At 53.9% G+C, this 24677-nt stretch overlaps 1 protein-coding gene across 5 annotated transcripts in view; it reads right to left on the bottom strand.

Moving 5' to 3' along the window:
- The window catches only part of SEZ6 (seizure related 6 homolog), a 42658-nt gene that overhangs the window by 7136 nt on the left and 10845 nt on the right, over positions 1–24677 (bottom strand). For all 5 annotated transcript variants that reach the window (XM_033091085.1, XM_033091086.1, XM_033091083.1 and 2 more), the window contains exons 2-5: positions 14714–15370; positions 14112–14245; positions 5160–5355; positions 953–1138 (exon numbers count right to left, since the gene is read on the bottom strand). In XM_033091085.1, the coding sequence (XP_032946976.1) occupies positions 953–1138; positions 5160–5355; positions 14112–14245; positions 14714–15370 (1173 nt within the window). The remainder of the gene's footprint in view (positions 1–952; positions 1139–5159; positions 5356–14111; positions 14246–14713; positions 15371–24677) is intronic.

The raw sequence follows: 24677 nt of genomic DNA, 5'->3' as shown, positions 1-24677 counted from the left end.
CCCCATCTGGTTCATTCAGCTCTGCTTGTGCCTGGTACCCAGGGAGAATATATAGAAGGAAATAAGTTTCCAAAGCCCAAGCTAAAAAAAAAAAAAAAAAAAAAAAAAGGAAAAGAAAGGAAAAAAGCCCACGCTGCCTTTCACACTACAAACTAAACACTCCATCTTCCTTCTGCCAGCAAACCACTCTCCGCTGGCAGCAATCCCAGACTCCCTGATTACCCGGACCAGAACCTGGGAATCTCCTTCCGCTTTCCCCCTTTCCCTCATCAATGTCTCTGGAACCTCTTCCCTTCTCTTCACTCCCAAAGTCACTGTCTAAGTTCAAACCCATTTGCCTGGCTGGCCTGCCAGCCTCCCGAAACCACCCGGCTGGCTCTCCGGAAGAATGGTTCTGAGCAATTCCCTCCGCCTCTCCAAAAACTTCAACAGCTCCCTACCCCAGTATCTTGGCCGATATTCAAGGCCTCTCCTCATACCTCAGGCCTCAAACCTGGTTGTCTTCTCTGTCTCTAAATACTCCCTCACCTTGCCTCTGTGTCACTGCCCACGTCGTTCCTTCCCACGTCAAATCTTCAATGCCACTTCCTCCAGGAAGCCTTCTAAATGCCCAACTAAGAATGATTGTTTTGTCTTCTGCCAGGTCGCTTTATGTCTCTTCATTGGTATGTTTACTTCCTGCTGTGAAAGTTGATGACTCATGTGCTTTCTTCTTCCCTCATTTTCTGGAAGTGTGGGCCCCTTGAGGGCACACTCCTTGTTTAATTCAGCTCTGTATACCTGTGGTGCCTCCATACAGTAAGTGCTCACTAAGTGCGGCCTGGATGAATGCCACTAAGGTGTGTAGCCATTTTCTGGCTTCCTTACGGAGAGCCAATGAAGGTACTAGATAGCAGAGATTAGCCCCCCACCTTCTCCCCTATTCAGCACTGTGTTCCCTGGGGCCACTCACCTATGCAGACAGGCTCCTGGGAATCCCAGAAAGGCTGGGTGGCGTTGAGACAGGCAAGGAGCCTGGCACCCTTCAGCTGGTAGCCAGTAGCACAGTGGAAGCGGGCGCTGCCTCCTGGGTGGAGGCTAGTGACAGTCACAGCTCCATAAGCTGGACGTCGGGGAAAATGGCAGCTCAGGAGATAGGCTGCAGAGAGAGAATGGGTGACATTGTGTGTGTATGTATGTGTCTTGAGAGGTGCTGAGTCATAGCCAGGGCAAAGGGGTTGCCCCAGCCCGCCTGGCGGTGTCACTTGGGGATAGAGGAAGCATCAGGGGTTCCAGAAAAGACGGATCCATTCCCCTAAAGGTGCCAGTGATATTTCCAGCAGTCTGGGCTGGGTAGTGGAGCAAGCACAGAGCTGGAAGTTAGGAGGCTTAGGTTCTGGCCCAAGCTTTCTGAGATAGGCTACTTAGCCTTTCTGTGTCCCAGTTTCCTCATTTGTTAAATGAGGTTTAAAATGCCAGCCTACCTAGAGGGTTATTGTGAGAATAAATGGGATAGTATTATTCAGCGTGGTATCCCTGGAACCCAACTGATAGAACATCTTCAAAAAATGTTTATTGAAAGACTTGTAGATGTGAAAGCACTTGAAATAGTGAAAAGCCTATACTGATGTAAAGTACTTATATTATTTTTCCCATAGGGGACAAATGTGAATTGCAGCAGGAAAGATTGAAGCCTGACACTAAAAGCTTTCCCAGAGTTCCTTGAGAAATGCTAAAAAGCTTTGTAGCAAGGGCTGTGGACTTCTTTTAAAAACTGGATGGGGAGGCAAGACATGCCTTCAGGGAAGTTGGGGGAGGGACAAGTTACCCTGAAAAACTTGGTAGTTGTTGTAATTGTCATACCAAATGTGACCGAATGGTGGCAGCAAATCCTACAAAACAATCTGGCAAATCCCAACTTGGGGCCAAGCTGGGGTGGTAGCTAAAAATGGGGGTCAGGGTTTGGGTCTGAGAGGTGGGAAAGAAGGCCTGGAAGGGTCAAGGAGAGAGGCTGAGCTTGGGCTACAGAGTCCGAAGACCCTTGGGGTGGTGAAAGGAATGGGGACTGTCCAGACTGAGGAACAACTCCTGGATCTAGGGTGGGGAGGGTGACCCTTACTGATGCCAACAGGTGGATGGAAAGAGAGGTCCAGGCAGGGATTCTACTAGCCTCTCTGGGCCTTCGTGTGAATAGAAAAAGGAACTGCGTCTGGGCAGACCAGGGTTCAGAATCAAGTTTTGTGATTTTCACTTATTCTGGCCTTAGTTACTAGATCTGTGGAAGGGGAGGATGATACCTACTCTTCCCTCTCTCACAGGGTTAAGAGAATGGCTATTGAATGGTGATTTGTGATTAGCAGGCAGTACAGGGCAGGGCTTAGGAGGTGGGCTCTGGGGTCAGACTGCCTGGATTTGAACACAGTCTCCCTGACTTGCTGTGCCACTTTGGGCAAGTTACCTAACTTCTCTGTACCTCAGTTTCCTTGTTTACCCATCCATTTAGAGTACTGCATCCAGGGTGGTTACGTGAGAGGTTAAGTGAGAGGACAGCTGTGCGGTGCCTGGCACAGAACAAATACCGCATGCACCAGCCTGCTGTTTATAATCTCGATTAATAAAAGCACCTCACATTGGAATGCACCTTCCAGCTTCTAAATTGTTTTCACACTCTTCTTACTTGATGGCTACAATGTACTTGAGAGGAAAACAGGCAAGATAGGGGTTATTCATTCATTTTCAGATGAGGAAAACTGAGATTTAGAGAGACTGAAGGACTTCCCTTGATCACATGGCCAGTAAGTGCAGAGTGTGCCCTGGATGCTCCTGGCTCTAGAGCCCATTTGCTTTGCATCTCCCCTCTCCCACCGGCTTCCCCAAGTGAAGTGGAAACCTGGGCTCAGGAGTAGGAGAAACGTGAGAGTAATAGACAGGCTACCCCTTGGTTGTTCAGGGCGGCCACTCACAATGATTTGGGAAGAAACCCCAGGCCAGGGTGGGATGGGGAAAAGGTGTGGGACACTGTGCCCAGAGCAAGGGGGCATGATGCCCGGGAAGTTCAAGGCCATGAGCCAGATGTCATGCTCAGAACTTGTACTTACATCTTCCCCAGGAGTTCTTACCACAACTCTGGGGACGGAGGGACCCCACTTCACAAATTAGGAAACTGGGCTGGGATGAGGTGAAAGCAGGAGGCTGGGGGCGAATGACGAAGCCCCCCAGACTCCATGGTAGGTGAAGTACCACTTCCCAGGACGAGCTTCCTCCTGTTGCCATGACGACCATTCCCAGAGAGCCTGCACCACTGCGATCTGTTGAGCTATTTTCTCCCTGGCATCTGTTTCTGGAGCCCAGTCCAGTGCCAGGAATGCTCAGGAGGGAGGAGGGGGGTGCTTGGCAGGGTCCTCTGCCTCCTCACCCTGCCTGAGGCTGTGGGAGGGGCGCTGGAACTTGGTTCTGCAGATGAGGCCCCTGTGGGAGCCCATCCCTGTGATCTCCAACAGTATCTTGGACAGCTCCAGGAGGGGCATTGATTGGTGCTAGGCCCCTCACCCTCTCTTCTGGCACCCTCTTTCTCCGGCCCAGGGGGACACGCGTGTGAGCACATGCTCCTCCTGTTCCCATCTCTGGGATCAGTGCTAATTACAGCCTATAATTAGGGGAATTACACTCATTAGGGAAAGTGCTGATCATTGACAAAAACTGGGCCGATGAGGGAGGGCTTCTGGGAGCTGAGAAGGAGGCAGGACTGGGCTAGCTCTCCCAGCCCCTTCTTGGGGTCTGCTCCCCATCACAGGGCCTCCGACTCACTGTCTTTCAGCTACTTTTGTCTGGCCCAATAGAGAGGCGGTCCGGGGTATTTTGCAAAGGAATTTGCCGCAAGAGAGAATGTTACCGTGGCGTGAAATTATGTCCGCAGCTAAGGAGGATGGATGAGCCATTAGGGAGGGAAGCTGGGCCGCCTAGATGCTCACCCTCCCCTCAGTGGGCCCCTTGTCTCTGCCAAGCCCCTGGCCAGCCCCTGGCCACCACCAGGCTCCCTGTTGTCACGCCATACTGCTCCCCCAGTTTGGGTGGAGAGGCCAGGAAAGGCCGAGTGCTCCTTAGGTGGGTTCCAAGCATCCCCCTCTCCAGAGGAGTGCTTGCCCTCCCTTCCTGTGGCCCCCTACAGGGCTGCGGAAGTGGTCCATGACGATTCAAGGCAATCCTGTAATTGTTCACACCAATTATTTCCCCATTAGCACTCCCCCATTTGAACTGGTTACCCTGTCACAGCAGTACAAAGGATCAGGAAGACTTCGCCTGGGGAAGTGGGGGCCAGGAGGGATGCTGATGGGAGAGGGGCAGAGTCCCAAGCCCCTTCTCCCTTCCTCATCCTACCAGCTCTTTAATACTAGTTTCTGGTTCCTTCACAGAGCCTGCTAAGCACTTGACACGCACCATTTTGTTTAATTCTCATCATGACTTTGTGAAGTAGGTATTTTGGTCTCATCTTACAGCAGAGGAAAATGAGGGTTAGAGAGCTCACATGAGCTGTCCAAGGTCAACAGCCAGTGGGGAGGAGATTCAAACACAGATCTGTCCATTTTCTGACTCTGTGATTTTCCCATTACAGCATGCCACTTCTCTATTTTCAGAGGTGTTCTGAGCTGACTGGGGCATGGGCCAGGTCCAGGGAGGGTGAGGCACTTCAGAAAGACCAGGCTGGTAACTAAGCACCTCCAGATGGACATTGTCAAGCCCCTTGACCTTGACTCCTTTGCCTTTGGGGAGAGGGCTTATATAGTTAGTGTCTGTTTAAGTGTCTGCCTCCCCGAGATTCTGAGCTCCTTGAGGGTGAGGACATGGCTGGTTCATCTTGATATTGCCTGTGTCCAGCCCAGCAAAAAGCAGAGGCCTAAGAAAAGTATATTGAATGAATGAATGAATGACAACAGGCACGCCTGGGGGCTGCCCAATCCTGTGTCAGTCCTCCTTCAGGACCAGTTTTCAGCAGGGCGGTAGGTTGAGGAGGGAAGGTTCTGGAGGTGTCAGATATGCAATACTCACCTCCAGCTGTACACAGACTCACTGGGCCCCTGTGTTCTATGTTACCAGAAATCCCCCCGAACTGTAATAACACCAGAAATCCCCAAGAGGGTAGTCAGTCTGGGCTGGTTCTTCCCTCCACTGCCCAGGCCTACCTTGGTAGTGGAAATGGAATGTGCCAGGCCCAGCGGGTGGTGGGAGGCTCTGGAACCTCAGGGCCGCTTGGTGGGTGGGGCTGCGGATGACTTGGCCCCTCAGCAGGAAAGACTGGTTGGCCAAGGGCAACGGGTCAGGCCCCCCCAAGCCCTCCACAGTCACTGTCTCCCCCTGTTGAAGGCTGATGTTCTTGACCTGCCGGTGGAAGAGACAGAGCAAAGCAGAGCCGTCAGGCTTTCTCCTGCTCACTGAGCCTTGCTGCCCTAAGGATCCTGCGGACCCTGGGTACAGCCAATCCTCAGTGCCGCTTGGGCATTGGATCCCCCAAGCCCTGACACTAGGCACACCAGTGCAGGAGGAGCTCATTTTACCTTCCCAGTCATCCTGTGAGATGGGACCTGAAGTTCAGAGCTGGTAAGTAAATTATCCAAGGTCACACAGCGATTATTAGCAGAACTGGGATTTGTAAACCCATAGCATCCGGTTCAAACTTCTCGAAGGGGCCCTGAAGGCCCTGCCCAACGTGGCCCCTGCTGACTGCTTAGTCTGGCCTTACACTTTGTGCCTCCACGTGCCAGCCACCATTCTGGTCTTGCTTCTAATCTCAGGAACCTCTTTTTCCAGCCTTTCCCTCCGGCAGTCACAGGGCCCTCTGCTACCACGGTAATCCTCGGGCCTTCAATCTCTGGAGCATCCTTTTGGGCCTCCATTGAGTCAAACAAAGATTGAATAGCAATAGACTCTGCCCAGAGGGGAAGTGGCAGTGTGGCCCGGTTCAAGGAGCACTGGATTGGGAGCCCAGAGATCCGGGACGGCATCCTAACCGTGTAATCTTGGACACAGTCAACCATGCTGACTATTTGAGCTTCAGTTTCCTCATCTTATAAAATGGCCTCGTGTAAAAAGAGAAAAAGAAAATGGCCTAGTGTAGATCTTTGCTATTCAAAACGTGGTCCAGCAGCATCAGCCTCACCTGGGAGCTTGTAAGAAACGCAGACTCTCAGACCCCACCTCGGATATACTAAATCATACTCCGCGTTTTTGACAAGATCCCCAGGTGATTCAGAAGCACCGACCTCCAGGGTGTCCAGGGTCCCTACCATGTTGCTCTGAGGCAGGGCCTTCCAGGGTTAACCACAGGCTAGTTAAGTGGCATCCAGTAAGTCACCAAGTCCCTCCCAATCTTACCTCCCAAATATTCCTGTTGGTTCTTCCTCTCTCTCCCTCTGTGGCAGTCTTGGCTCTAATCTCCCCTGACCATTGTTTCTCACCTGGAGAATGGGCTTTACTCTTCCCATCCCCAAATCATCTCCCAGGCCCTGGCTACCTGGGATTGGATCATGTCTCTCCCCTACCCAAACCCTGTCGGTGACTTCAGATTGCCCAGGGGACAAGGTCCAAACTTCCTAGCTCACAGTTGGCCCCAGTGGCTTTGCCAGCCTCATTTACCTGCACTGCAGGCAGAGGCTATGAGTCACACTTCCACCCTCTGGGGATTTGCATATGCGAGACCCTGCACAGGGAATGCCTTCGCCTTCCCTTCTTCCTTTCCTGGTAAGCCAGTCATTGTTTCAGATCCAAGGGCCACTATCTTCTGTCTCCCAAGCCAGGCCAGTCAGTCCCCTTGCTTCAGGCTCTCCCCACCTGTCCTCCATCCATCACTCTATTAAAGTCCAGGGTGGCATTTTGGGTCACAATGCCCTCTTCCCTAGGCAGTCTCAATAAAGATGTGTGGAGAGAGTGAATGTGTGGGCTGCTGTTGGGACAGTCCTCGCCAGATTCCTGGGACCTGAGAAGCCAGAGGATCCTGAGCCCAGCCAGGTCCAAGGAGATGGCCGTGCTGGGCCCCTAAGACTGTGGGTGCTGAGAACAGACGTGCCCTGAGGAGAAAAGACCGGTGGGTCTTTGGGGCAGCAGAGAAAACTCAAAACAGGTTGCTGGGGAAGAAGTGCCTCCTCTCCTCTCCCCGAGGATCTCTCCACAGGGGCACATTTGGGTGGAGGCTGCCTGACCATCTGCCGGGGACATTCCTCAGGGAATTCCTGCGGCAGGCGGAGGCTGGATGAGGTCCCTTCAAACTTGGAGATTCTGTGATTCTAGAGTTGGGCAAACAAGACTCACACACGTGGAATCTGTAATTATCGAGAGATGCCAGGCAGCATACAATTCTGCCTTAAGTGGCACTGAATGCTTGCTGCAGGAATCCTGTCGGGGGGAGGAGAGGGTGGCAGGCTCAGGGAAAGTGCATGGAGCAGGTGGGGCTGAGAATGCCTTAAGGGGGCAGGACTGGGGGGGCGGGAAGGGAGGACATCTCTGCAGGGCAATTACTGGGGAAGCAAAGGCAACGAAGTAGGAATGATTAGCATTTTTCCTAATTCGCATAAACACTCTTTTGACCTCTAGCATCCAGCTCCTGACCCTGCTGCTTTGTCCACAGCAGTGGCAAAAACAATTACCATTTACAGAGCACCTACAACATGTCAAGTCTTGCATTATTTACAGATATTATTTCATCCTCACCACAATTGTATAAGGTAAGTGGTAAAATTTCCATAAGTAAACAGAGGCTCAGAGTGACTGAGGAACTTGCAAAAGGTCACACAGGTATTAAGTAATAGAGTCTGGCTTTGCTGAAGGCAAAGGCAGCTCCTTCCCTCTCAACCTCATCTGCAGGTGTGTTATTTGCAGACAGACTTCTAGATGTTTTTATTCCCAAGCCTCAGGCCTGCCAGGTGTAGCAGGGAGATGGATTTTGACCTGACCTGGCTTTTCCTGAGATGTTGAGATTTATGTTCCCACCAGCTATTCTTCCCTCCAGAGGCCTGTCAAGCTGGAAAAACTGGGAGCTGAGGTCACTGGACCCCTCTGATCTGGGGAAGGCAATGCCCCCTCAAGCTGGCCTGGCTCCTCGCTCAACCTGGTGGTAAGGGTTGTGATGAGAGAATGGAATGGAGTGAGCCCGGGTTCCCCAGACCCTGTTCTTAGCTAGAGGCTGTCTGTGCAACTCTGGTCCCTTGGGTTTCAGGCACCCCTTGCAGGCCTGCTGCAATAGCTGGAATGTAATTTGTCACTGTTTGAGGGCCATGCTTGACAGGGGCCAGACAGGGCTGGGTGTTGGACAAGGCGGGTGATGAAGTCTTGATGCAATTTGCAGGCATCTGAAGAGCTTGGGAGACAGATTGAAATGTCAGCTCTGCTCACGAGAGCTGTCTTCCCACACCCCTTGCTAGTAACAAGAGGGGAGCTGGGGGCCAGGCAGGGGGAAGACAGAAGCAAAGGGAGCTGAGGACAATTCCTGCAGGACTCTGGACTAATACTGCCCATAGGGTCAGTTCAAGGAAGGAAACCACTGTAAGGGGCCCGACTCCTTCCTGGATGGGACGTGGGAGGATTCAGGTTGCCCTCTGCCAACCCCCAAACCATCAGCTTTGACTGGCCTATCTGTTCCCATGGAGAACATGGAGACCCAGTTGGGTCTCCAGAACATGGCCTAATGGGATGACTCACAGGCGGGGTGGTGCCACAAGTCTTTGCACACGGTTGCTCTAGTGCAACCTCTCACCGGAGATGAGCTCAAGGATAATTCTTGTGTGTGAGCCCCACTCCCAGCATCTGAGCCCCCAACCCCCTGTTCCACTATACTCTCCTGGTCACCAATACCCGTGTGTGTACTTGGACGTAAGTCCGCTTGCACGCACACAGCTCCCTCAAACACACGTCCTGGCACCGTGTGCCCTCACGTACGTGCGCGCCCTCACTCCCACAGAAGGATAATCACAACTTTTCCCATGAGCACCATTTACAGTTTGCAAAGCTCTTTCACATCCATCATCCTCTCAGATCTCACTAAACTTCACTAAGGGAGGCAGGACAGGCTGTGTTTACTTTCACGCTATAGATGAGGGACCCTTGTCATCGAGCAGTTGAGAGCTCCTCTTTGGGTCACACAGCAATTCCAAGGCAACGCCAGGACTCCCAGGCCAGGACTCCCAATTCCTGGTCCAGGGCTTTGTCTTCATGGACAGCATCTCAGACCCCGCCCCCGAACTGGGTGAATTCCAGGTGGGTGTCTTACAGGAGTAGGCAGGGCTGGGCTGAGAAAAGGGGTCAGGATGGAGCCCTCCAACTGTCCCCACCTGACCTCCCTCTTTGGATTTGCCACACCCAGGCCAATCTCCTGGGCCAGGGGAAGGACAGGGACTCCTGAGCTCTGGGTTCAAATCTCAGCTCCATCACTGACCAGTTGAAAGGTCCTTGGGCAAGTACATGACCTTTATGAACCCCCGTTTCATCTGGGAAATGGGATAATCATACCTACTTCATGGGGTTGTAAGGATTGAGTTAGATCCCACCTGTAAGGGTTAAGCACAGAGTGGGCACAAAATTAACAATCTTCTTTCCATTTCTTGAGGAGACATGGGCCCCGACCTGGTAAAACCCTGGCAATGGCCATGATGACAGGTGACTGTGGACCCGCCGCACCCTCAGGTCTACCAGGGCTCTGCCTGGGAAGCACTGTACCTGGGAGCCACCCTCTTCCTGGCCCAGGTTCTGTAGCTGCTAGGAAGCAGGATCGAGGGCCTGAGCTACCACTGCCAAGTCTGGCCCATGAAGGACATTTCTGAACCAAGAAAAGGAGCCACACTCAGAGGCAGGGGCCTTCTGCATCATCTGGTTCAATCTTTTACAGAGAGGGAAACTGAGGTCCAGAGAAGTCCAGGGCCTTAGCCCAGTCAACGAGAGATGGGCTACAGAGCCAGGACTGGAACCCCAGTCTACATGACAGCCTCTGTGCTCCTCCTGTCTGAACTTGATGCTCTCCCACAAAGCCTTATAAGGGAGGGTCTGCTTTAGGGATGGGAGAGGGGCCTAAATCCATGCGGCTAAAGCTGCCTGCACCCCAGTGACCCACCTCACATGGGCCTTCCAGAAACCAGGAAAAGAGGATGGGCCTTCCAGAAGCCAGGAAAAGAGGAGGTTGCCAGAAATCTTACCCCACTCACCCATCACCCTACTCCTGGTGTCCTGACCTGGCCTAGAAGGGCAGGGTGTTTTGGCTAATAAACTGGCAGCTGGCCTGGCATGGGAGAGGTATGTTCCGGTGGGGCCACCTGGGGCACTAGGGCAGGGACGGTGGGCAGCTGTGCCCAGGGTACAGATGGTACAGGGAGCAGCCAAGCCAAGATGGAGGCTGGCAGTGGGAAGGCTCTTAGGATGCCAAGCACAGTGAGACGTGAGCACCAGGCGCAGAAAGACCTGGGGACCTCAGGGAAGACTGGTCGCCTGGAGAAGGGATGGGACCCGCATGGGCCATGGGGTTTGTGCCCACCCGTCCTGAAGGGGCGTCTCTGGATCTCTCAAGAAATGCCCAACCCCCCCGCTGAAACAGGCAAGCCTCCTTTGCTCATGGAACGCCTGACCTGGCCTCCTCTCTGTGGGCGGCTCAGACCCTCTGCCTCGGCAGGCACAAATAGCTGCAGCACCCTGAAGGGAGGTGGGGGGCAGGGGTGAAGCAGGTTATGAGGAGCGGAGGTCCAGAGTTGGCCTGCTAGGAATTCTGGAACCCCTGAAGCCGTTCCTCACGAAAAGGGAATTGAAAGGGACTCACCCAGCGCCCCAGACTTTAGCTGAGGCTGTGGTCACATAGCAGGGGCTCAGCATGATGTCCAGCTGACTGGCACAGGGGTGTGATTTGGTCCTTAGGATGCTCCTCTCTTCCCACGGTTCCTCCCATCCCCCTTGCCCAGATTCCATCCCTTCTGCCTGCCCTGAGCCATTCTCATGTGTTCACGGAGAGGCACGCAGGCGCTTACCTACAAATGGGGAGAAGCCACAGGCCTTTCCCTCAGCCTGAAAGAGCGGCAGGCTGTCTTCTAGGCCTTCCGACTGCTTCACTCATCCCACCTCCAATGCCCAGCATGGCCTGGCCCAGCTGCCAGCCCTGGGCAGGAGGGCACTGCTCAGGCCCAGCGTCCGGCAGGAATATAACCCAGAAGCCCCTAAGCGCACCTCCTGCTCCTAAGCAATAAAGTCCCCTGTCCCAAACTGCCTGGCAGCCTTCAAGGGCCAGTCTGCCATACCTGCTGCTTTCCTCCCAGGCTTAGCTGCTGGCTTCTCTCCTTTGGGCCTCAGAGCAGGTATTGTCACCTTCAGGAAGCCTTCTCTGACCCCGCCCCCACCTGGCGGAGTGCACCCCATCGTGGAAGTCCCACAGTCCCCTGTGATTCCCATCCCCATTTCCAACAGCATTGAGCACTCTGTAGTCACTGCTTAGGATTTCTGCTGCCCCTACTAACTGTGAAGAGCTGTGTCCCTAGTGCCTCATGCAGAGCCTGGCACCTAGTAATTGCTCAAGTTATATTTGTGGGACACATTCATTCTTCAAAAAACATTAATTAAGGATAAACTGAGTGACATTGGGTGGTTCCCTTTCGTTGCTGGCCTTGGTTTTTCCAACTAGCCATTGAGTCTACTGTGTCAGTAATTCTTCAGGTCCCCAAGTGGCCTGTGTGGTGCAGCCAGGAGGCCTAATAGGAGTAGAGGTGGCCGAAACTGGCCCTGAAAGGAGAAGAACCTTAAATCCTGCTTCAGTCCGGCTGATTCTGTCCCTTCCCCTCCTGGTCCTCTCTGCCTTGGCCTCAGACACTGTCTCAGGCCATCAAGGCCACCAGGGTCCCCAAGGACTCTGTCCCCTGGTGGCCAGGTGGAGGGTGGGGCCAGCATTTGCCTGCTATGTTTCCTGACAGCAATCCAGGAGTTCTTCCTCTCAAGGTTGCCTGGTAACGGCTTTTGCATTCTGATGAAAAAAAATGTGGCAATAGCACACAACAGACACAGGGCTTGCATGAGGGGGTGGGCATCTAGGATGGGGCTTGTGCTTGGGCCAGGGCCAGGGCCAGGGCAGGCAAAGCCAACATCTTGCCTCTTTGTGGAGAGTACCAGGACTGAGCCCAGCCTGGCCCAGTGGGCCTCAGTGGGGGTGGTAGACTTGGGGGGCAAGTGGAGCCAGCCCAGGCCTGCAGGGGGCACCCAGCCTGGCATCTGCCCCCTCCCACCTCCTTCCCCACACCTGCAGCTGGTGTCTTCCACCAGTAAGCCACAGCCGGTGCCACCTCTCATTAGGTGATGATTTTACATTAATTACCTTAATTAAGCGGCACTGAGTGCTAATGGCTTGGGGGGTGGTGGTGGCTGTTCCTAATTACGCTCCCAGTCAGCCCAGAGTGAGGGGCACAGGGCTTGGCAGACCAGGAGCAAACAGTTACAGAAAGAAGGGGAGGGGCCTGCCAGTGGAGGGAGAGGGTCCCTCCACCACCGGTCCTGACTCAAAGACCTGGACATGACATCCCCAGAGAGGAGGGCGGCGTGTGCTGCCCCAGGACAAATGTAGTTGGCTCTAGGCCTGGATCCAGGGCATTTGGAATGGGTGGGGTACAGGCTGGGAGTGGGGAGCAGGTATTGCTGCCCTGTTCCCTGGACCCCTCCTCGGCCCCCTCCCTCTGCTTCTCAGTTGCTTGCCTGATTTCTCAACTGTCACCTCATCCCTTCCTTCCTCCATCCACTTGTCCATTCATTGAGTTAGTCCGTGGAGAACCCATTCTGGGTCCCTTACTCCAAGATACCATTCAGAGCATCACAGTCTAGCTGGAGAGATGGACAGTTATAAACAGACTGATAGACAAGCCCTAGAATGGGGGATGCCCCAGGCTTTGGGGATCGGGAGAGAATTCGGAGAGAAAATGATGCTGGGGTTGAATCTTAAGGGAGGGGACCGTCGAATGGTTCTTCCAGGCAGAGGGGTCAGCACATGCATTTGGGGCTCGAGGGGAAAGTCGGCTTGGCCCGTCTAGTTAGCTGCAAGCTGCTCAGTGCAAAGGGGGCGTAGGGAACAAGGGAGGAAGTGGCACAAGATGGGCCCAGAGGGACTGGCCTTGATTCCAAGGCCCTTGGGGACGTGTGGAGGGTAGAATCGATTTCATTTGAGAAAAATGACTGCAGAGTAGAAGGAGAGACAGTCGGGGCAAGTGTAAGTGGGGTGACCAGTGAGGCAAGCACGGCATCATCTGGGGGAGGGATGACGAGGCTGGAGCAGGCTGTGGTTGTGGGCGTGGAGGGGGAGAAGCAGGCAGATCTGAGTTTCGAGGAGTGTCATGGTGATAGACCTTGGGTGTGAGATGAAGGGACTGGGGGAGGAGGGAAAGGGAAGAGCCAAGTTGACTTCACATTGCACAGCTTCGTGGAGGCCCTGCTCCAGGTTTCTCCCTGGTTGGGGTCAGTCTCTGGAGACAGGAGTGGGGTGGCCAGCAGGTTGAAGGAACCAAAAAGAAAGCTGGATTTGGGGCACTCAGAGGCCAAGGAGTCTACTGATATCTACAGGACCTGCGGGCTCAGGTTTGGGGAGTAAGAGAGGGTTTGGGGATTAATAGGGATGAGATGGCCCAGAGAGGTACGGGCAGGGGGCTGGGGCTATAGGTCTGACTCCCCCAGCGGCTGGTCACCTCTCCGATGGTGCAGCCATGTCTATCATCCCACCTCTACCTCCCAGGAAGCAGCTCAGGGCCTGGCCCAGAGAAGCTGCTCGGGGAATATTTGCTGAAGGAATGAGGGAGTGAATGGCTTTCCCAGGCCCAGCCAGGCAGCCCTGTGTTCTCTCTACTCAACCACATAGATTCAGACACTCACCCAGTCCCCTGCCCACGGAGGTTAGAGCCCCCTCCTTGGGTTCTCCTGAGCCCTTGATCAAACCCCTGGGAGAAGAGGATGGCTACACTGCAGCCCCTCTCAGCTTGGGACATTGCTGAGAGGGAGCAGCAACCTCGTCACTCCCTGGTCCAGAAGTGGACCATGCTTAGGCCCATCCCCTAGCCCTGGCTTGAGGTTCCCTCCAACTGCTGCACGAGTTTCCTCACCTCCCCCCACAGTTTTGCACCTGCTGGATCTAGGTCACTCACCTTGATTTCTACACCATAGCCAGGGTAGACGGAGATGTAGTAGAAACAGTCAAGGCCGACATCAGGGGGTAAGCTGGGGGCCGTGGGGGAGTCCAGAAAGCCTTCTGGGCCTGAGAAATTCCAGCTACAAAGGCCTGAGAGGCAGGAGGAGACACAAGGCTAAGTCCAGCCCTGGCAAAGTGGGTCCAACTAAAGCTGACGTGTGTGTGTGTGTGTGTGTGTGTGTGTGTGTGTGTGTGTGGTGAAGCCCACCTCTTGGGACGTCTATTCCCCCATTGAAAGAAGGGGACCACCTTCTCTTGAGCACCTACTGTGTGCAGTCTTATCTTAGTTCTCACAATGGCTCAATGAGGTAGGTAGTCCCATCGCCATTTTACAGGTGAGGCTCAGAGAGGTGAAATAAAATGCCAAGGATCTGGTGTAGTTGCTTCCAATGAGGATTTGAACCCGGGTCTATCTGGTTCCAATCCACATGCCTCCTGCATTCTGGCCCTTGATACCAAAGGCAGGGCAGGCTGGCACAGTGGTGGAGAGAGGAGTTTAGGGGCCCTGCAGCTCCCTTGATCCCCATTTCTAGATCTGCAAGCCAGCACGTAGCTGACCTGGTGGCTGGACTGTGGTGACAGTGGTGGTGATGATGGTGGTCTCCTCATCATCCCCTGACGCCGTGGACGTGGCGGTGGTTCCCTCGATCCCAAGCCCTGTGGTCCGGGACATGACCTCTGGAGCCCACGGCCTGCCCATGTCTCCAGGACCCTCTTGGGTGGGAGTCCATGCTCGGCTAGGGGGTGTAGTACTGGGCCTCTCCCCTGGGGCTGCGGTGGGAACTGCCATGCTGGGCCCTGGAGGTAGGGGAGCTGTGATATGAAGCGTAGTGGGTTCTGACTCCAAGTTCCAGGGTCCTTCCCTGGACTGGGGCTGAGTGGGTGCTGCAGCCATGGCTGGAGTGGGGCTGGTAAAGACGGGGCGGCTGTCCTGGTTGGCCAGGCGGGGAAGGGGACTTGGGGTGTATGGCGTAGGCGGGTCGGGTTGGAAAGGCAGTGCCGGCCTCAGCTCCTCCTCATTTGTCTCCAGCCCCTCTTGTAGGAACTCTTCGAGCAGTGGGTGGTGATTAAGCAGCTTCAGGGTGGGGGCGGTTGTGATGAAGTGGACGCCTCGTTCTGGCTGCTCAGGTGTGGGGGCCATTGTCAGTTCCCCATCCTTCTCCTCGAAGCCTGGGGCCTGAGCTTCTCCCACGGTTGGGGCCTCTGAGGAGAGTCCTGAAATCATAATGAATGATCAGAGGTTATCCCCCCTGCCCCTCAGAGGGCAGCATCACACCCAGTCCAGGCAGTAGGATAGCCATTTCTCTTTTGACAGAGAGCTTTGCGGAGTATGCCCACCACTGAGAACCATGGAACTACAGAACTTTAGAGCCGGAAGTGAGATGATATCACATACTTCAAGGGTGGCACATGAGATATCCTTTCCCCTCCAACACGAGAGGTGGACATTACTATTTATCATTGCACTCTTTCCTGTTGTTCTTAGATTTGGCCTCAGAATCCTTCTCAACACAGCACTCCAGGGAGCCATGCTTAATTCCTCAGACCAACACGACAAATAAATATTTGCCATCCCTGGTGTAGCTCAAAGGCCTTATCTTACTGATGAGCAAACAAGCCAAAGGAAGGAAGTGACTTGCTCAAAGTCACATGACCAGTTAGTTGACCTGAGATGACACTCTTAGCAAGAGTGCCATCTCCCACCACAGTGACTATTCTGCCTGAGATTATAGTTCATTTAAGTTCGTTTTCTGTTCTTAGTGAAACTGCTGGTCATTAGTCTCAGGAACTGCTTCATATAGTTGGGATTTTATTTTAGATTCCCTCGTGGGTACATGACATCTTTGTTAGGGTTCCATCATGTTCCATTGTCCCATATCTCTACCTTGTCAGTCATTCTTTTGTCTCTTTTCTTGTTTTAGTTTTGTTTTGTTTTGTTTTTTTCTTTTTTCCTTGATCCTTCTAGGACAGTAATGTGAACAGAGTGGGAAGAGCCAACCTCTGGAGTAAGGCAGATGTGGCTTCAAATCACAAATCCATCACTTGGGTGCTGTGTGACTTTGGGCAAATAACCTAAACTCTCTGAACCTTAGTTTTCTCATCTGCAAAATGGAGTTTTTTTTTAGGATTAACTGAGATAATATTACGCCCCTTCCCCATTTGATGTGTCTCTCTGAATTCCCTTTATCTTGTTTGTGACACTAGCCAGGGCCCATCGAGAGCATGATCTAAGGCAGGGATAGGATGGTCATCTGCCATGCTACCTACCTAACCTCCAATCCATCGCAGACATTGTTAACCAACTTTGGTTATTTCTTGCTGAGGCCACGTGGGACTTCAGAATCCTTCTCAGAACAATTATCTAGGCAGCTATTACCAATGGATTAGATAGGCTATGGAAGATGAAACTTAATTGCTGTTGCTGGTCTGAGATTGCTCTGCTATTGATTATATTGATGTATGCAACCGTATAGCTGGAGAGATAATGCATATTCTGCTTGTGGCCCACTAAGCTCCCCAGATCCTTAACTACCAGGAGAAGGTCAATGTTTGCTGGCTCCAGATTCAGCTCATATAGAATTTTGCCAGTTCTGAGAAGGCTGGGAGGATATTCTGATTCTAACAACACTCAAAATGGCTGCCTGGGGACTTGAAGGGAAATACAGCCGGGACGAGACAGAGTTTGCAAGGAGAAGGTTGGTTCCTGTGCGTGTCGGGTGGTGGGGCTGTCATTCCACAGGTTCACACCCATCCCATGGATTGGCGGGCATGAGGGAGCGGCAGATGGTCTACATTCTGTTCAGGAGACTATGGCAGCTCTGATGTGTCAGACAAAAGGGAAGAAGGAAGAAATGGGGTGGGGAAGGTGGGTACGTGTTAGAAGGCTCTCCATTCCTCTGTGTTAGAGGCACTTTGGTGCCCCAAACCCTGAGAAACCAAGACCAACCCCTATCTTGAGATGCCCACTAAAGACGCCCACTAATGCCTTGGCATTCTGTGCCAGACACTGACAACACAGTGCCCAAACTAGATAACCAGCCAGGCTCATACCCCCTGAGCAGATGGTTGCCAGTGTCTTGTGTCTTTCATCTGAGTCAGCGATGGAGGGTCCAGGCCGTGCCTGTGACATGCCAAGACAGGGATGCTCTTTACCCAGCCCCCAAATGTCACAAAATCTTCGTCAGGTGAACTGAGTCTGATCTTAGCATGGCACAGGATGAGGAGCTTTTCTCATCAGCCCCTGGGGCTCCCGTGTCCCCTTCCAAGATTGCCCAATAAGAGAGGTGGCCCATGGCTCCCAGGGTAGGTGATTCTTCATTGAGAGAGGGACTGCAAAGAGATCATCTGTCTCAGGAAGGGACCATAGTGGGCACAGCTCCTACTGCTGGCTGCCAGGTGGGTGCTGGGCAATGGAGCAGAGCTAATGGGCACCTCCCGTCACTGTCGATTGCTCTGATTGTGTTATCTGGGGGGACTGAGTACTGGTTAAATGGGATCGAGATAGCATATCAAACGAGCAAATTGATTCTGCAATCAGCTGCCACTTGGTCCCAGAGGGTGCCACCCACTGTCAGAGAGGGTAAGATAATCTCCCGGAGACGAGCCATTTCTGGGGAGAGGGCATCTCCTGATACCCTGGTTAACTCTGATGGAAGCCTGAGGCCCTCCCCTAGGCCCCCTACTCCTAGTTCCTGGGGTTCTCTCTACCTGGCCTGACTGAGTTCAAAGGTCAGAGACTGACAAAGGGGAGAGTGTGAATCAGGGGTCAGCGGAAGGAGGTGTCAGGGACCCAGATGGCCAGGCTCATCGCGCAGCTGTTGTATGCCAGACACCGAGTCAGGCTGTTCCCAGATCTTGTATTATTTGACTCTACAACTCTATGAAATGGGAATCTTATTCTCACGTTACAAAGAGCTTGAAGCCTAGAGAAGTGAGATGAAGACTTGCTCAGTGGCACAGTGGTAGACCTAGGATTTGAACCTACTTTGATCTGGCTTCAAAGCCTTAATCTTTCTACACCAGCCTACCTCATAGAAGAGACTGAAGCTACCCAGCAGGGAACACTCCAGCCAGGGGAGGAAACTAAGGCCCAGAGAGAGGAATGGACTTGTCCAAGGTCTCATGTAGGTTAAATGTGGAGCTGGGGCCAGAGTTTCTGGCAACTGGGACCTGAGTTGAGCTTGATCCAAGCTGGGCCCTCGGGAAACCTTCTGCCTGGGACTCAGGGAGCCTCCACCCTGTGCTGAAAGCCCATCTGAGTCTGGGACCCAAACCAGAGACCCCAAAACACTACTCCACATGGCCGGGGCACAGAGTCACACATACCTGGGTTCAAATGTCAGCTCTGTCACTTAAAAGCCTTTTGTGTCCTTGGCTGTAAAATGGGCACTTTGGAGGGATTTTATGGGAATCTGAATGTTCTAAATAGCAGTTTCACTGGGGTCACTGAGGGAGAGGCCATGCTTTGTGGCTGGGCAGCCCCCTCCAGTCCTCTAGGGTGGGTGGGGGCTGGCCCAGCGTGAGGCCTCTCCTTTTGGGGGGACCATATCCCTTGTTGTGTGGCTCCCTATAGAGGACAATACTGTCTCACTCCTGCAAAGCGCAGCCACCTTCAAGGCCTGCACGTCTGTGGGGGACCGGGCCTCGGCCCACAGCAAGACGGTCCCCATGATCCCCACCTGCCCAGTCTACCTAGTGCAGGAACACAGCAATGTACTTCCCCTCCCCCCTGCAGGGTAGGGGTGGGGAGTGGGGGTGGAGGCTGCATCCTCCAAGTGGCTGGGTCTGGGAAATACCTCTCCCCCGCCCCTCCCCACCCTCCCCACCGCAGAGGAGGCCCGGAGCTTCCAGCCCTGGAGTGGCCCGGCTGCTGCCTGGGCCCTCCCCGCTGCATTAGCTCTTAAGCTATGCAAATAGACATCGGAGGGAGCCCTGTTTAAAGTATTTAGACGAAATGAAAAAAGGCTTTCATCGGCACTAATGAGCCATTCAGGATGCCTCCCCGGTGGATTCCCTCCCAGTCCGCCTCCTCCCCCCGTGCTAACGCCGTTGCCCCTCTTGGGATTGAAGGCCCCCCTCTCACCAGCCCAGCCCAGACCTTCCAGGGAAGGTCTCCTGGTCTCCTGCCCTCCCGCCCTCCTCCCCAGGGCCCAGCTGAGTGAAGGTAGCGATGAGGGACCAGGTGTCCCATACCCAACAGACTAGGACTAGAATTGGGGGGTCTAGCCGATGTTTAGGGGAACCATAATGACTGGGGACTCTCCTTCATAGCATCCAGCTAGGCAGGTGTTATTGTCCCTGTCTTATAGATAGGGAAACTGAGGCTCAAGGAAGCCCAAGAGGCTGCCGAGAATCACAGCTGTGGTGAGCTGTGGGGCCGCAATAGGTCTGGGTGGGAGGCAATGATGAAGCGTCAGGGTCATCACGCAGTGGCCCTGTCTGGGCAGACTGTTACACCGGGCAACAGTTTACGGCTCCAGATGCCGTCTCAGGGCCAGCTGGGCTGTCCACTTGGTGATATTTTTCTGCAGATCTCTCTGCACCATACAGCCAGGAAAATCTCAAGTTCCAATCCCAAATCTGTGCCTCACTAGCGGTGTGACCTAGGCAGAAGGCTGCCTTCTCGAGCCTCTGTTTCTTCATTTGTGGAGCAGGAACATCTTGGGTTTGTAAGGGCCATCTCGACAGGTATATTCTCTTACCTGCCATCCCCACCCCATTCTCTGCAGGGGCAGGAGAGGCCACCTCTCACTCTGGCAGCCCCTGCAGAGGTGCCAGGCATTCCATCTCCAGGGCCCAAGCTGCTGGTCCCTCTGAGGTAGATCCAGGAAGAAAACCCAGAGTTCTGAGATGTCAGGCTTAATCCCCTCCTTATGGCAGCACCAGCTCTCAGCTGGGGGAAGGGGCATGACAGCAGGTGGGTAAGGAGGAACCTGGGGGATACAGTGGGCAAAGAGCCCACCCCTCTGGGTTCTGGAGGTTAAGCTAGCCCAGCTAGGGAGCATGAGAACTTAATAGGATCCATTTATTAGCCAGTAAAAGTTAATGAGTTTATTCTGGAGGTTCCCTGGCCCCTTTCAAGTTTTAATAGGGGATTAGTGAGGGCCTGGCTCCTGCAGCTCCAATTCTCCCCAGGGTGGGCCAGAAGGAGGGAAGAGGGGACCTGGGAATGAGCGAGGCTGAGTCCCTCAGAGCCACAGCCTGGACTCCACAATGGCAGTTTCCCTGGGCCAGCCTTGCCCACTGAACTGAGGGGCTCCAGCTAGAGGCTGGCAGGGCCGAACAGGGTCCCTGAAGCCCAAGCCTCTGATGCCATGTGCTACTGAAATAATTACCCCTACAGTGTCCCTTTATCAGAGGTAGGTTTGTAGCTGTCTGTCTACTTGTATTAAGAAGGAAGACAATGTAAGCCCTGTACGACAAATGGGGCCACTGAGGCTTAGAGCTGGGATGTGGCTTCTCCAAGGTTACCTGGAAGACACAGCAGAGCCAGAATGGACGCATGCCGTGGTCGGGAACCAGGCAGCTGGGGCTGGTAACAGCTGCTATTACTCAGTGCCGTGTGCCGGCCATGCACTTAGCACCCTCACATGTCATCTTTTATCCTCCCCTCGCTCCAGGGAGGTTTGGGTTATTATCCCCAGAGATAAAGACACTGAGGCTAGAATGGTTAATTAACTTGTCCAGGATCTCACAGCTAATAAGTGGCAAGCCTAGGAGCAGAACCTAGAGCTGGGTAGCTTTATAGCTCAGCTCTGTCCACAGCTCCCACTGGCCCTCAGCTGCAGCTCCTGGGGCGTCCTGACTGTCTCCCCACCAGCCTGGCTGTCACTATCCGAGGGCACTCATGCTGGGAGCCCTGCAGCAATAGGTGATGAGGAAGGAAGTCCTGGTATTATCCAGGAGGGGTAGTGGCTGGGGTGGGCATAGAGATACCCTCAAACAGACCTTCTCTGCCTGAACAGGTGCTTCACCTCTTCTGGCCTGTTCGCTCAGTACTTTGTTTCTTCAAACCCTCCACATCCCACCAGGCTTAGCTCCTATCCTCCCTCTGGGAAGCTATCCTCGCCTGGCCCAGTGGGTAACAATAGCTCCCTCCTCTGACCTCTGGGTGGGACCTCAGCACAGGCGTGGCTTCTGTCTACAGGCAAGAGAGACTGAGGCGTCTCTATCTTCCAACATCTCTGTCCACAAATGCTGACCCTTGGTGCTAGTGAATGGTGGGCTTGGGGCACAGTTTTTAAGCTGGGATTCTGCCTGTCTGCACACTCGGAAGGCTTTCTGCTCCCCAAAGTGCCTGGCCCTTGGCCAGCAGGGGTAGGCAGGGGCAGGTCCTGCAGGGAGAAGATGGGCAGCCAGCCCTTGGCAGTGCCCCCATACAGCCCCAACTGGCAATTGATGAAGAGTGTCTGCTGGCACAAACTGATGGGTCCCCCAGCTCCAGACGACTCTCCCCTCCCCAGCTACTGACCACCCCCCATCACACTCTTGGTCAGCCCTTGACGGTCCAGTCAGGTATGCAGTGCAGATATGAATGGGGGCTCCCATTCGTATCTGCTCCCCTTGGCCAGGCTCCCAGCATGAACGTGGCTGATCCCAGAATCCGAGCTCGTGTAGCCTTTGTGAGCATCTCACCCCACCTCATTTACTCAGGAGGAAACTGAGTCCCAGGTTACACAGCAAACTTGGGGCAGGGCTAGGACTCAGAATGTTGCCGCTTGGAGAGCATCAAATGCTCTGAAGCATGAACCCCCCAATAGTCTGGGTTGTCTACCATCCGTGGGCATAGCTCCTGAGCTGCCAAGACAACTACCGCCCCCACCATGCTGGGTTGGGGTGGTGGGTGACCCCGCGCTTCGGCATCTCCATGGTTGGGTCTTCTGGACAGATGGAGGGAGCGTGGGTGGGAGTCGTGGGCAGTAGCCAGGAGGCAGCCCACCTGTCCTGGTCCTGCCCCTAACAGGCTAGGTCCCTCTACGCAAATCACTTCCCCAACCCAAGTCCCCATTTCCCCATCGGAAAAATGGAATAAATGTCTCAGGGTCCTGCCAGCTCTCACATTCCAGGATCCCGTGGGCCCCAAAAGGCTCTGTGAATAAAAATATTGAATGTTACTGTTGCTGAGAAGTTACCACACGCCTAGCACCATTCTAAATATTTGACCAGAATTAACTCATTTAATCCCCACAATACCTTTTATTATCTCATTTTATAGATGAAGAAATGGACCCAGGGGAGTGTAGTTCCCAAGTTACCAGTCTGGATATGTCAGGTTCAAACCCAGAGGGTGGCCAGCCCTAGGGTTGTGCTCTCTAATAGAACTTTCTGCGATGATGGAAAGATTTATATCTGTGTGTCCAATATGGGAGCCAGTAGCCACCCATGGCTAATGGCTACTTGAAATGTGGCTAGTGAGACTGAGAAACTGAATTTTAAATTTTATTGCATGTTCATGAATTTACACTTAAATAACCACATGTGGTTAGCGGCTACCATAGTGGAAAGCACAGCTCCATAACCAGACCTCTCAACGCCTGCAGTGTTCACCCCTTCTCAGAAAGAAAGAGCCTAGAGTGGGGGGGTCCCAGAGAAGAGTTAAGATGGGGTAACAGTGTCTGATTTCCTCCTTTAGGCCTGTGAAAACTGGGGACTGGGGTTGAGCAGGGAGAGATGAGAAGGAGCCCTGGGACTTCTGTTGGTTTTTCATAAAGACCTCAGGAGAGCTGGGCCTATCAGCCACTCACTCCTTAGGAAGGATTAGTGCTGCCCACAAATGATGTTTGCTTCCCAACTGTGGCAGAGCACTGGTGTTCTGAGGGGTGGGGAATTCGATGGGAAATTTGAGAGCTCAGGCAGAGCCAGTGTAGGAGGACTTTATGGGTGGAGGACAGCCAGGAAGGCTTGACCTTGAGTGATTTGGCCCAGGATGGGGCCAGGGTGTATGACGGTTCCATGACGATACCTGCCGTGCTCTGTAGACTTGCCCCCACCTGACTGCCCATGGTCTGCCCGCTACCCCCAGGGCTTCTGGGGCAGCCTAAGCAGCTGCCTAGACTTAGGGCCAGGGGAGGACACTCACATTTACTGGGCACCTGCCATGGGTCGGGCATTGACCTATTAGAGACCTGTCTTCCACCCGGGGCGGCAGCCTTTTGTGCTTTGAATCCACACTTTACACTTTACACGTGAAGGAACTGAGGCTGAGAGCAAACTGAATCATCCTACTTCATACAGGAGAAAAGTGGCAAATAAGGGATTTGAACGGGGTCAGCCTGTTTCACAGCCTGGGCTCAAAATTTCTACCGCACCGAGTTGCTGCTTCACAGAAGCACGTGTGTGTGCATGTGTGAGTACATGGGCCTGTGTGTGTGTGTAGGTCCAAACACATGCATGGGATACACATCATTACCATTTGTCCTTGCCCATGGACACCACACCCTGAAACCTGGCTTCCTCCATCCTCAAGCCCAGAAAGGCCCCAGCTCCCAGAAGGGATGCACGTCTTTCCGAGGTGGCTGACCTGCTCCCACCTTCTCACTCTGCCCCCTTCTTGGAGCCAAATCTGACCCTTCCCTGGGCCACATGGCCTGGGCAAGCCCTCAGGCTCTGGGTGTACTGGGAAGGAGGGCTGTGGCTGGGCCAGCCTCTTGTCCCCACTGCCCCTCCCTCCTATGAGGCTGTGACCAGGGGCCCAGGGTGGAGGGAGCTCCCATCTAACTGCCACGTTCTTCGCTTTCCAATTTAAAATCTAATATGGTCTTGCCACTGCAGAGCTGGGGGCTGGAGAGGTGATTAATGAGGCCTCTGCTTCAGCATCACCTGCTGCGCTCTACACCTTCCCCTGCGGCCGTGTTAGTTACCCCCTCCTGCCTGCCTGCTGTCCCTGGGGACCTGGGGGCTCTGGACTTGCCTGCCCACAGTTCCTGCGGCTGGGCAGGTGGCACAGGAGCTGGGGGCCTAGAGTAGGGTGTGGGGGAAAGAAAGGGCTGGCCTTGGAGATGGGGGCAGTCGCATTGACCCCTACCCCTTGGCAAGCTGAAAGGAGTGGGAAGAACAGCCGGGGTCCCCTTTGGCACCACCTCCCTCACGGGCCAGGTAACTAATCATAATCTGCCATACTCCACCGGTAATGCCAACTCTCAGTAGTGTGGCCAGGGAAAGGGAGGGACATGGCCCCTGAGGTGGTGCTCAGGTCAGCCTCCCCTCAGCACCAACAGCTCCCACCACCACCTTGTCAGTAGCAGGGACTGTATTTCTCTGAATGGAAGACCTTGGGAGTGTCATCTGGGGTAGGAAGGCTGCGAAAGCAGGACCTGCATTCTTCCTGGAGTTAGTACCGGGACCAGCTCAGCCCAGTCTAGTGGTGAAGTTGGGGACAGAAAGGGATCTAGGAAGGAGTAGCCATGCCCTCCACCCTCTCCCCCCTGCCTAGCACCAGGCATCTGCCAAGGACAGTTCCCTCCAGCCACTGAGCCCAGAAAGACAGGGCCATAAGGTGCGAGGGCCTGAGAGCAGGTACTGT

This window comes from Rhinolophus ferrumequinum, chromosome 21 (assembly GCF_004115265.2).
Source record: "Rhinolophus ferrumequinum isolate MPI-CBG mRhiFer1 chromosome 21, mRhiFer1_v1.p, whole genome shotgun sequence".
Lineage (NCBI taxonomy): Eukaryota > Metazoa > Chordata > Mammalia > Chiroptera > Rhinolophidae > Rhinolophus > Rhinolophus ferrumequinum.
Note: the sequence above shows the minus strand (reverse complement) of the source record. Positions and strands in the feature narration are given on the sequence as shown.